Here is a 13,549-nt window from a genome sequence, read left to right as displayed (position 1 = left end):
TTTCACAGCAAGTTCTCATGTGGCACAGGTTGGTCCCAGACTTGCTAGGTAGACGATGTCAGCTTTGAACTCCTGATCTCTCTGCCTCATCTCCTCAGTGCTAGATCACAGACCTGTTCCTTAGTGATTACATATAGAAGTTCATTTTACTACTTTGTTTCTTTGTGAGTACTTGCTAGGAAGCAAACACAAGGCATTTCGGATGTTAAGCTGTTCTAACACTGATTTTTTTTTTTATGTTTGAAAAATTTCACAATAGTTTCTTAAATGTTTAGATTTAAAAGATGGTTAATCTTACGATTTTCTCCTCCCTTAAAACAACAGTAGGGCTGGTGAGATGGCAGTGACTATTCTTCAAGAGGTCCTGAGTTCAATTCCTAGCAAGCACATGGTGGTTCACAATCATCTGTAATGAGATCTGATGCCCTCTTCTGGTGACTCTGAAGACAGCGAGAGTGTACTCACACACATAAAATAAATAAATCTTAAAAAAAAAAACCCCACGATTACCAACAGCAACGTCAAAAAAGCTTAAGAGAGTTGGGTGCAGCCAGTAAGACCGCCTTTTGCTTCTTTTTCTGAAAGACGGGAACTCATTCCAAGACCTTGGTAGAGCAATTTCCTTGGAATAGGCACTGAATGGCAGTGACAGTACAAAGGCAGCACCATAAATAAAGGAACAGATTTTTTTTCTTCTTTTTTTTGCTTTTGAGTTCTGTCCCAGGACCAATCCCATTTTTACAAGGAAATCAAATCGAAATCCTCTCGATGCCAACACAGGGCCACCGGCCCTCAGCTGATTCGCAGAGGCGACGCCTGGCGAGGAAAGTTCCGTCCGCCCCACCTAGCAGGGCGGGGCGCGACGTCAGCACGTTGGTCCTCGCGTCCAGCTGGGAGACTACTGACCTGAGGGTCCAGGCTGGCTCCGACCGTGTTCTGAGCCCGGAGCCGAGGGTACTGCGGCTGCGCAGGCATGCCGGGGGCGGGGCTTCGGGCTAAGCGGCCCTTGAGGAGCGGCTGCTGGAGGGCCGGGTAAATCCGGAGAGGCCGGAATGATTAGCCGAGGGGCTGCTCCGCCCCTGGCTCCTCCCGCCTCGCGTCGGCGCTGCCCCGCCTCCGCCTCCCGCCCGCTCGGCTTCGGGGTGACACGGGGCTTCGCCGCGGGCAGGGCGGAGGGCAGCAAGATAGCCCGCGGCGGGGTGGCGGCGGCTGGCCTGTGAGCGCGGTGAGGGAATGCCGAGGTCGGGCGGAGGCTGTTGCTCGGCCGGAGGGCCGGGGCGATCAAGGCGCAGTGCTGCAGCCTGAGGGGCGGCGGCGGGCAAGGGGGCGCGGCCGGCCCGGGCGGGTCTGGCTGCGGCCGGTTGGCGTGGGTCCCGGGTTTGGGTCCAAGAGCGCTCGGGGCCGCGCTTCTGAAGTTGATTGGCACGCCTGACGTTTGTCTCTCTTGTTCTTAACGGGGACGCGGGGAGGAAATGGAAAGGTCCCGGGCCGGCTACGAGGCAGGGGTTGGGGGATCCCCCGGAGGTGGTCCTTGCCGCGGTGTACGAATGTACGAGCCCCTTTCTTCTTGGGTGGAGAGGTAGAGGCCAGGTAGGCAGGGTGACTTTCAGCCAGTGGATAGTTAAAACAAACAGACTAGGAATTCCTCGGGCCCTCCCCCCCACGCCCTGCCCTGCAACGCAGCAAACATTCCCAGAAACTTTTAAGAAGCAGGCGAGAAATCTCGGACATTTATTGTGTTTGATCTGTGTTCCGGGTTAAGGGAAAACATGAGTTAGGGAGTCGTGTTCCTTCCCATCTATCGCAGTTTTGGTTGTGAATCTGCCTGGAAGATTTTAGTATTTTATGTTGATCGTTAGTCGTGGTATGCCAAACAGGAGTTTCTGGAATATCTAATCACATTAAAAATTTATCCCTTTGAATGGGGTAAGCAAGGCAGACAGATATCTGGATTTTTTTTTTTTTTTCAAATACGGCTTGAAAAAACTTTGGGTATTTTTGTATTTTACAGACCTATTTATGAGACCAGCTACCACTGATGAAGAATGTTGGAGTAGTTGCTGAAATTGACCCTTATTGACCTGAGACAATTATTTGTTCTACGTTTTCTGTTTTTTGTTTTTGTTTTTGTTTTTTTTTGTTTTTGTTTGTTTATCCCACTGCTTTGAGCTTTACTGTAACGGCTGAAAAACTTGGAAAATAAAATAACATGATGTGGTCTTGAACCTTTTTTTTTGAGGATATATTAAAGTGCCAGAGTGAAAGGCCGGAATGGCAGCCAGAGAGAGGCTCTTTGAACTTTGGATGCTTTATTGTACAAAGGTAATTTACTTTCCTTTTTATTTCTGTACTTAAAAATACTCACTTATAAAACTTTGTGTCCAGCATTATGACCTTAATGTGTAGTGTGTTTGTTCATATTGATAATCCTGAATTGGCAGGTGTGGTGGCACATATCTTTAGTCCCAGAACAGAGTCCTAGAACTGAAGAGGCAGGGGCAGGTGGAGTTACTTGAGTTCGAGTCTATCCTCGGCAACATAACAGATACAGCCGGGGCTGCATAGAAAGACCCTATCTGAAAACAAAACCCCAAACACCTCTCTATCTTGAATTTAAAAAACATGCGAGAGAAGTAAATTAATTAATTTTTAAAAAACCATATTTTTTTCAGATCTGAGTATATTGACAATATTGGCCTGCTATTAAAAACTTACAAAGTTTTCTTTGACATATCTTTAATGATCTCAAAATTTATATAGGTAGACTGTGCCTATAAAAGAAAAATAAAACTCATATAGTGTATAGGATGTGTGGGGGCCACATGGGTGCCTTGGTACTTTATAGAGGTCAGGACAGTGCTGTGGGTTTGGTTGTCCCTCTTCACATTTACATAGGCTCCTAGGATTGAATTTAGGTCAGCAGGAGTTCCAGACAGGTGTTTTACCCATTGAGCCATCTTTCCTGCCTCAAATATTTTATTTTTATGCTATTTTTTCTTCCCTCAATTGGGGGGTAAAGATAGTTTTGTGTGGCCATTAAACTTTTTTTCATCAACCTTTTAAATTTTTTTTGAAGGTTATTGATTGAGGTGGTGGTTATGGGATTAACATGTTAGCACCTACTAGCATTACCTCATTTGATACTAACTAGAGTCTGGTGAGGTGGTTATTGTAATTATCCTTTTATTCGTGACAACTGGTGTAGGTGTGAATTTGGAGTTCAGAAGTATCTGATGCAGGTCCCATGTTTTAAACCATTTTGCCATTTGGAAATAAATTTCTTTGCCTTCTTTCATGTGAGTTTTTGCATAGTAAGCTTGATTTTAGGCCACTGAGAAGGCTGTAGGAACTTGGTTCTCAAGTTAGGATTTATGTTAGGACTTTGAAGATATGGCAGTGGTCAGAGAACCATTCCTAGTCAGTCTGCTGGTTAACTTTGTTCTGTGTGGTTATGTTCACAGATCACAGCCTATAGTTTTGCATTATATATTCAAGTTTGTTTCTGAAATATCACTCAGCTAATTAAACAACAATTACCCTGTAAGAAGTCATCTTTTCACTATATTTCCCTTGACTCCCTGGTTTGACAGTTGTGACTGTTAAAGTGTATATCTGCACATGCATATCTACACAAACGTGCACACGACTTGAAATGTAAATGTGAAATTTAAAAATAAACACCCCTTCCAATAAAGGAATCTGTTTCATCTAGACACTTGAAAATATCACTAATATGTTAGCCAAAAGTTGAAATGAAATTTTAGTATGAATGTTCAATAATTTGAAAGTGACTTGTTAAAAAAAATTAAACTTACTAATTTTCACCATTTTCAGAATGAGAAACAGTAAATGAGATTATGTTGTTTTACTTATGTTTTTTCCTAGTTAGATTAAATGACAGTATATATTGAAAAGATAGTATGTTATTAATACATACTGAATTTTTAAAATTTATCTTACTGAATATAAACATGAAATCTTTTGTCATGAATTCTTTCTCCCTCCCTTTCCTCTCTCTCTCTCTTTCTTTATGGTACTGGGAATAGAATTCAGGGCCTTGAGTATGCTAGGCAAGTACTGTATCCCTACTGTCAAATTTTGGAGCCTCTCTTTATGGACAGAAGATAATGATTTTTATGATTAAAATTAAACCATGTTTGCTCTTAAGATTTAATTTTGTGATGTTTCAAAAAGTAGTTGCTTAAATTGTGATTTTTTTTTAAATACTTTACCAGTTTATGGATAATAAACCTGTTAGAGAATAACTTCTACACTTGAATCAGGTAGCTACCAAGCGTACAGCTCACAAGTTCAGCTCATCTCTCTGCGGAGGATGCTAATACGTCACTGGTCTCTGGACTTCGTAGCTGCTGTGCTTTTGCTCCTTCTCTAGTAGTTCCTCAAAACAGGACTTCCTTATCAACACTGGTCACATCTTAAGGTCTCTTTGCTTTATGATCTATACTTTTGATGAGTTTTCATACAATTTGAAGACTTGTCAGATGTTTTAAAAATGTTTTCTGCATCTGAGTTCTGAGAGATTTCTAGACTTGTGGCTTGTAATTGTGAGGTCCAGTTTCGGCTCTCCTGTTTTCTTTTGCGACCCTGTTTAGGGAGGATGCTTGTTAAACTAACCCAGTGTTTAGATATTTTTTGTTTTTTGTTTGTTTGTTTTATTTTTAGAGACAGTTTCTCTAGGTAGCCCTGTCTGTACTGGAACTTTGCTCTGTAGACCATGCTGACCTTGAACTCTAGAAGAAGGCATTGGATTTCCCGGAACTGAAATTATGAACAGTTGTGTGCTGGGAATTGCACCTAGGTCCTCTGGAAGAGCAACCAGTGCTCTAAATCATTGAGCCTTCTCTTTAGCTGCTGCTTATTCTTAGTCTTAGTCTTATTCTTTTGATTTTGACCTTTGAGAGATAAGTAGCTTTGTTTTGGTTTTGGTTTTTCATAATGTGAATTATTATATAAACTCTTTTAGTTCTTGTCCTTAAAAACTTTTATTATGGGAATTTTGAATATGCATGAGCTTGGATTCATAATAAACTTTATTTGTCACTTAGTTCAACAATGATCAGTGTATATCCTAGTGTTACTATAACTTTCCAGGTTCCCCATCTCTACTGAATGTTTTTAAATCAAATTCCACACAATTTTGATGTTGCCTATAGATATTTAAAAAGTTTATCTGTAAAATACATATCTGATGTCTGTAAAATGTAGAATAGGTGCTGGAGCGGTAGCTCAGTGACTGAGAGCACTGACTGCTCTTCCACAGAACGCAGGATCAAATCCCACCATTCTTGTGGCAGCTCACAACCCTCTGTAACTCCTAGATCTGACACCTTCACACAGACATGCTCGCAGGCAGTGCACAAAACCTGGAAGTGAATTATTATAGAAAAGAAAAAACAGCACACTAGAATAATTCTTTAAATTTTAAAAGATGTATTTATATTCACTCTTCTGCTAATCTCATAAGATTTTATTTTCACTGCATAATTAAATATTTAAACAAATGATATGTACTGTATCTTATTGAATGAATATGTAACACCTTATAGGTTCTCCTTTACTATACTTTCCTTTGCTATTTATTTGTGGTAGAAAGCAGTTTTTGACTAGAGTTTCCACAGTCTGGATTTTGCTAATGAATCTAGGGTTCTCATTGGTCATGAAAGACTATAGTGATTCATAAATGCAGTGGCTGCCTGTTTGTGAGGGTTTCACGCTTCTGTAATGTACTGGCATTTTTTTGTTAGGATGATAGGGAAATGACTTTTCACCATTTATTGACGACAGTTCCTGAAAAGATAGTCATGTTGCATAATGTGTGATTCTTTTTGTCAATTTGCAGAACAATGACTTGATTAACAAAATGACCAGTTTTTCTGGAGTACCAAGTTTTTTTTAATGATTAAAATTTAAAGTGTTTACCATTTTGCTGCCCTACTTGGTTTTGTTTTTTGTTTCTTTCTTTTTTTTGTGTGTGTGTACACAAAACATTGTTTACATACCTAGTCACAGAAGAAATACTTGAAGATCAGGAAAGTCTGTTTTTATGGCAAAGAAGTTAAGACATTTTTCCTATTTGCCACTGATGGGACATGTATTTCAGTGTGTTGTTAGTAGGCCACTCTTGTAATGTTTGACATGGCCACTAAGTAGTTGGAAAGTTTAGTAAATGTACCCTTGGTTTATACTGCTTTGTAGAAGGAATGCTGTGGACTATAATATGAATAATTGATCTGAGTTCAGTTGTAAGACTAAATACTAGAGATTAAAGTCTTCTGAGAAGTTTCTATTTTAGCAGGTGAATCCTCATACATTAAACTGAACATTTAAAACACTTGGTAATTTTTTTCTGAATTTTTTTTATTCTTTAATTTTTTTTATAATCCAGTCTTTATTCCCCTCCCCTACTTCCTACTGTCCACCCTCTGACTGTTCCTCATCTTATACCCCCCTCCCCCATCTTCAAGAGTATAATAGTTTTTTCCTTAAATTAATAAGTATTTATGGAGTGTATTCTAATTTTTAATACATGTGTGCATGAAATAATCAAGGCAGGCTGATATCTGTCTGTCTGTCTGTCTATCTTATCTCCCCTCACTTTGTGGTGTACAGTTTGTTTTGCTACAAAATATTTCAGGCCTATCTTACCTTGTCCTTCTGGGAAGAGGGTTTAATTGCAATTTTGTTAGCTTTATGTAATAGTTATTGTATAGGAAGGATGATAAGAAGGAACACTACTCCTGTTCTCTGGGATTGATGGTAGTAGTTGAGCTGACTGACCACTGTTTCAAGTGATGTGTAGTCCGAACTTCCTTGCTTTCAAATAGTCATCCCCACCCAGGGTCAAGGATTTCATTGACAGGACATTATATTTTGAATAGCTCTTAAAAGTTAAACATTACATTTGAACAGCCCTAATCTACTGTCTAATTTTACTGTATTAGTTGGCAACTGCTTCTCTGGATGTATTTAAGAGTAGACAGTCAAATGACAACTGTTTAGTGTCTTCTGACATTTCTTTGCTTAATCTTAAGACAGAAAGAAAAAGACATAAGTTTTATATAACTATACCAGTTTAATTATTAAGCATCTTTTGGGAATTTATATATTTGTGCCTTCTCCCTGCTTCTAACTACTGCCCTTTCCTAGCCAGCCTGCCTGCCTGCCTGCCTGCCTGCCTGCCTGCCTGCCTGCCTGCCTGCCTTCCTTCCTTCCTATATTTTTAGTGTTACTGATTGAACCTAGGGCCCTGCAGATAGTAGGCACATCTCTACTTCTGAACTGTATCCTTAGCCCTTTTACATTTTATTATTTTCAGTAGTGTCTTACCAAATTGCCCAGCGGAGTCTTGAACTCATTCTGTAGCCTAGGCAGGGTCTTGAACTTTGACCTCTTCATGTCTGAACCTCCTAAGTAGCTGGGATTATGGACATGCACTATCAGGCTTGACTAAGATGCATTTCTACCAGACATGTAGGTATGGGGCAGCTAGTTGCTAGGGTATGTAAATGAGAAATTGAGCGCTCAAATTCTTGAGTAAGATTTAAGTTTATTTGGGGGTAGAAGAGATAGCTCAGTGGTTGAGAGTGGCTGCTCTTCAGGAGATCTGGGTTGGATTCCCAGAATCACATGAAGCTCACAAATGTCTGTTACTCTAGTCCCAAGAGATTCCGTGATCTCTTCTGGCCTTCTTGGGCATCAGACATACATGTGGTGCACAGACATACACAGAGGCAAACCACTCAAACATAAATAAAATGTTTGAGTGCATTTTTGTTCTTGCTGGCACAAATTATCGCAGTGATAGGAAGGTGACATTTTGGAAAGTGCAATCTAGGTTGAAAGGCAGGGTTCATTAGTTATTTTGTGTTTTAGATAGAGTCTCATTAATCCCAGGCTGGCATAGAACTCTTAACATTTTTTAAATTTATTTTATGTGTGAATGTTTTGGCTACATGCATGCATGCATACTAAGTGTGTGCTCGGTGCTGTGGAAGGCGGAAGACGTTATTGGATTCCCTGGAACTGGAGGTGTGGATGGTTGTGACTAATCATTTAGGCCTTGGGAATTGAGCCCTGGCCTTCTACAGACCAGCAAGTGCTCCCACTCGGCTGGAACTCTTAGCATTCCTGCCTCGTCCTCGCAAGCACTGGTGCTGTAGAGATGTTCTGTTTTTTTCTGTTATTGTTGAGATTCAGATTACATTGAAAAACTTTAGTGGAGCTAATAGAAATTAGTGGATCCAAAATTTAGTTCTAGTTTTGCTTTTCCTCTTAAGGACCTCAAATCAGGGCATTGGGTTCTTTACATTTCTATTTCCTCACCTGCCAAATGGGAGAAATAAAGACAATTTTATTTACCTCTCAAAGTTGTTGAGGAAAAAAATGAGTTTATTTACAAGTATATTAACAGTAAGAAAATGCAGTTATTAGTATTTTTGTATCATAATTTTCATTGGCCTTTATATATTTACAGCCAAAGACAGTTTTTCTCTTTTTGGTGGTAATGAAGTTGGGCTAATATATTAACTTTCAAAAGATTGGCCTTCAAGCTTAGTGCTTAGTTATCTTGAATAATGATGTGAATTTTTATTTTCCCCAACTTTAAACCAAGTTTGCTTTGGACCTTGGTGATGCTTCATTTCCTGCTGTTGCCCTTTGTCCTTCTAAATCTGGACTATGACTAAAACAGATAGTTTTGCAGTGAGCTCACAGTAAAGTTCTTTTTCAGAATAAAAGTTTTGCTTTTATTTAGTCCTGTTTTATTTAGATTAAAAAAAATCATGTGCCTCTTTTTGAAAAATTGTACTGGTGGCTTTTAATGTTTTTTTAGGACATTAGATGTGAAAGTAAGAAATAAATATTTTATTATCAGTAGACCTGAAAGTTTGTCTTTAGGAAATGACCACTACCTATATAGCTTGGTTTGTGTTCATCACACAATACTCTGAAATAAAGTTAAGGTGGCATAAAACTTATTTTATTGTTGGGCTGGGCATGGTGCATGCCTTTAATCTGTGCATTCAGAATGCAGAAGCAGGTAGATCCAGTTTGGTGGTTTTTTTTTTTTGTTTTGTTTTGTTTTGTTTTTTTTTTGTTATTCTATTGATATCTAAATTTGCCTGGTAGTTGGTAGTGGATGTAGCACTTGGTCTTTGTAGCATTGTGCTTAGTTACAAAGAGTTTGAAGAGTAACCAAGTTTTGGGAACTGATACTTTGGCAGTTTATTCACAAAGTTAGCTAGTACAAGATCACTAGATTTTCAGGTAAGCATTCTGAGTTTTTAGTCCCTGAGGGACATTCAAGTACTTCGTATGTAGATATGGAGTTCAAAAGGGGGGGGTCTGTCTTAAAAATAAATATTTGAGAGTTATATTGGAAATTAACTATATAAGTATATAAGGAAAAGGGCAAAAATCTGGAAGCCCTAGACTTTTACTTAGGATTAGAGAGAAGTCCAATGTTAACCATTCCTTTAACAAACAAAATGCATGTTCAGGAGTTTGAGTGAGAGAACTAGGAGTATTGGTTCCTCAGGAAGTAGACTGGTATTATGGAGCAGGGAGTAGTCCAGCAGAATGCACCATAACTCTTGAGGCAAGCATTTGGAAGCCTGGGTGCAGTGGTGCACTTATGTACTTCTAGTACTCAGGAGGCTGAGACAGGAGAATTCTGAGTTCCATAACAAAACCAAAAATTAGGGCTGAGGAGCTCAGTAACTAAAGTGCTTGTTTAGAAGTCTAAGAGCTAGAGTTCTGATGTGGTCAGGTACCTGCTGCAGTAGAGACATCTGTAATCCTAGTTAGTCTACAGTGAGACAGGGGAATTCTGGAAGCCTATGGACCAGCTAGTCTGAGTGTGCTCAGTGGTGAACAAGAGACCCTGCCTCAAATGAGGTGGAAGGTAAGGACCATCACCCCTGGTTATTATCTGAACTTTATATGGATGCTTGGGCATACACATATCCTTTCTGTCTGTTTATCTGTCTCTGTCTCCCTGTCCCTCTCTAAGAATAATCCCCCAAACATTGTGGAGTATCTGTTGGACTCATTTTTCAAAGGTTATTGGTAGTGTCAGTAAAAGCATTCAAAAAGAGTGATGATGAAAGATGTTAAAAATACAAGTTCTTTATTAATTATATTAGGGATTGAATCCAGGCCCCATGAATGCTAAGCAGTTGAGCTATAAGCTGCTTGTCCTCCCATTTTATTTTACTTTATTAAATTTAGACTTGAATTTGTTACCATGCTGCTTTTACCATGTAAAAGGTTTACTCTTGACTTTTTTTTTTTTTTATCAATTGGTCAAGAATATTGGTTCTTGGTATGACAGCACTTTGCCATCTAGAACATTGTAACAGTTTCAGATTTCCAAAAATCCATCTGTAATTCTAGAGAATTAAACATGTATGTATGTATAACACACAAGAAACTTACTATTCCATAAGTTGAATAATTGTAAACGTTTCCATAACAATACTATTTACAAGATAGGGACCCCTACTCTGATTAAAGTAGCTTACAAATTTGTATGAATAGCACAAACTTTAAAGATTTTTTGCATATAAGTTAGACATCCCAGAAACCAACTTGTGACAGCTCCTTGAAGCTGCAATTTTAGAGGTAAAACTTTTTGTTTGCTTGTTTGTTTGAGACAGGATTTCTCTGGGTAGCTTTGGCTGTGCTGAAACTCACTCTGTAGACCAGGCTGGCCTTGAACTCAAGATCCTCTTGCTTCTGCCTCCTGGGTTGTGGGCATTGAAGGTATGCACCACTATTGTCCTGCTAGAAATAAAGCTTTGACAGTTATCGTATCTGCATGTGGATTTGCCCTTACAGCACTTTCCTTTACTGTGAAATTATGGGGCAGGTTTACTACAGGGAGCTGGGAGTGATGGCTCTGTAAGCCAAGCAAAGGCAGGCAGATCTCCCAAGTTCAAGGCCAGCCTGATCTCCATAGAGAGTTAGTTACAGGTTAGTCAGAGCTACATAGACTGATTCAAGAAGCCAAAAACAAATCCCAAAGCCTTCAACACCATACTCCCTTTAAAAACTTTTACTGTAAAGTATGAATTGTGACCAAAACTCCATTCTGTGTCAGTCTGCTTTCTTGATCACAGTTATCCTTCCTATGTGTAACATGCACGCTTAGCTTATCTCAGTAACTTAGAAACTTATGTACTTATGCACTCAGTCTTGAGCCAGGACTTGTGATATATATCATCACCTCCAATTGTGACTTCTCTTGACACTGAATTCAGAAGACACTGTCAACATATGCCCCTCACAAAGCTGACAGAGATTGTTAAAACAAATGGGAGTTCCACAGGAAAGATTTCAGGAAAGGGAGGAAAGGGCATAGCAGCAGTTCATGGCAATTCTGAAAACTAAGTGGTTGCTGCTCCAATCCACCTCCAGAGAATTACATTGCCATGCTTGTATTCCTTTCCTCTCCCACCAACCCAGGCCGCCCTATTTCTTTTGGCTCTGTGCTCTTGAAAATTTTTATTTTTGTATAATTTTTCTTTTATAAAATCTTTTTTATTGGATATTTTATGTATTTACATTTCATATGTTATTGGCTTTCCCCCCTTCTCCCATGCCTCTTCCCCACCTCCCCCTGCTTCTATGAAGATGCTCCCACTCCCACCCACTCCCACTAGGGTGTTGACCCTGGCATTCCCCTACACTGGGGAAACTGAGCGCCTTCACAGGACCAAGGGCTTTTTTTTTTTTTTTTTTTTTAAATCTCAAGAGAGTATCAGAGTTTGTTCTTTATTGTGACAAGACAATGAGGTCAGCTTTTCATATTCGAAAGTCAATAAGGATGCTCTACTAATTCTGCTACTTGCTCTCTCTTTTATATTTAAATTGTTTAGTAACTCCAGTGTATACTCCATATTGGAGTTAAGGCCACCACTTGTTCCTTATTTTAATAGTAGGACTGAATTTTCTCCATTGCTTTAGATTCTGGAGCTAAGATGTGTATGTATGCTTTTACATAGAATCACTTTGGCTCATAAGTCAGTATAATTGACTTTTCTTTTTTCTCTAAATTCTCTGGTGCTGTTTGCAGTATTGCATGTCTGTGACTATTAGAATATATTAATGCAGTTACTGAGTAGTTTTGTATGAGTACATTGAGATTCAGATATTAGGCTACTTTTAATTTCAGAAAATGTCTATGATAATCAGGTCATAGATCTTGATTATTGTTGATATTCTGTAGTTGACATCTTTTTATTTTGTTGGTATGTCAACTTTTTGATTTTAATTTTATTTTTTAAAATTGTGTTATTTTGGGCTGGAGAGATGGCTCAGCGGTTAAGAGCACCCAACTGCTCTTCCAGAGGTCCTGAGTTCAATTCCCAGCAACCACATGGGGGCTCACAACCATCTGTAAAGAGATCCGATGCCCTCTTCTGGTGTGTCTGAAGAAAGCTACAGTGTACTTATATATAATAAATAAAATAAATCTAAAAAAAAAAAAAAAAGAAAAAAAAAAAAAAACCATTAAAAAAATTGTGTTTTTTTTTAGATAGGGACTCACTTTGTAACCCTGGTTTTCCTGGAACTCAGTATTAGACCAAACTGGCCTCAAACAATAAAGTTCTCTAGCCTTTGCCTCCTGATACTGGAGCTTAAGTCTGGGTGACATTAAAGTGACCATAGCACTCTTGGAATCCTCACTACATTTTTGTATCGTGTTTGTAAATGTACAAATAAGGGAGATAAGGTCTTGCTGTAGTGTTTCAGCATGCTGAACTTAATCACGAGAATGACTAAGAGGTTAACAGGCTGTTCTGTTAGAAAGTCTGCTAAAACAAAATCTCGGCCTATCCACTTGACTTTCCATAGTGCACAATACTTACTCCCCTCATCTTGGTCCTCTTCCCAAGCATCTGGAATGGTCTGAGGTTGAGAGAAGGCTTCACTATGTGTGGAGGTCTGAGTGTCTCTTGGTTGCCATCCAGGAAATAGACAGCCCTTGAGTCCACAGCTTGCAGGACTCTCCTGTTTTTTTAAGTCAATGAATGAATGAATAAATGAATGAATGAATAAAGATAAGACTGAAGGGGGAAAAAAAAAAGAAAGTCTGCTAAAGAGAGCTCCAGGTAGTTGCATATTTATCGTTTTACACTGAGGAGAAATAACATAATCACTATTGTTTCTGATGTAAGGATCTTTCTTTCTATGGCCTTTGGTGGTAAAGTGTAGTTCACCTACAGATTCTTCTAGGCTGAATGAGATATGATTATTTTGTGTATTAACTTTTTATAGCCTAAACTTGATAGATCTTGACTGAACCCATTCTTTTCTTTTTTTAACCTACTAAATTTCCATCCTGTCTCCATGCATGATTTACAGCCAGTGTGGTATAGTAGAATGGGACTGTTGGATTCATGTATCCTTGTAGCACTATCAGTTTCTCAATTATGACTTTGGGCAAGTTACATATCCTTTTGTAACCTGTAAAATTAGGAAAACTAAACCCATTCTGGATAGTTTAAGGTATAAATAATAGGTTAAA

At 39.0% G+C, this 13,549-nt stretch overlaps 1 protein-coding gene across 1 annotated transcript in view; it reads left to right on the top strand.

The window, feature by feature from the left end:
- Positions 1-1,233: 1,233 nt before the first annotated feature.
- Positions 1,234-13,549, top strand: part of Nbeal1 (neurobeachin like 1) — a 106,732-nt gene continuing 94,416 nt past the window's right edge. Inside the window, exon 1 of the mRNA XM_032901807.1 lies at positions 1,234-2,322. Within this exon, the coding sequence (XP_032757698.1) occupies positions 2,272-2,322 (51 nt within the window). The 5' untranslated portion in view covers positions 1,234-2,271. The remainder of the gene's footprint in view (positions 2,323-13,549) is intronic.

Source organism: Rattus rattus, chromosome 5 (assembly GCF_011064425.1).
Source record: "Rattus rattus isolate New Zealand chromosome 5, Rrattus_CSIRO_v1, whole genome shotgun sequence".
NCBI lineage: Eukaryota > Metazoa > Chordata > Mammalia > Rodentia > Muridae > Rattus > Rattus rattus.
The sequence above is the reverse complement of the archived record's forward strand: the minus strand, read 5'-3'. Positions and strand labels throughout refer to the sequence as shown.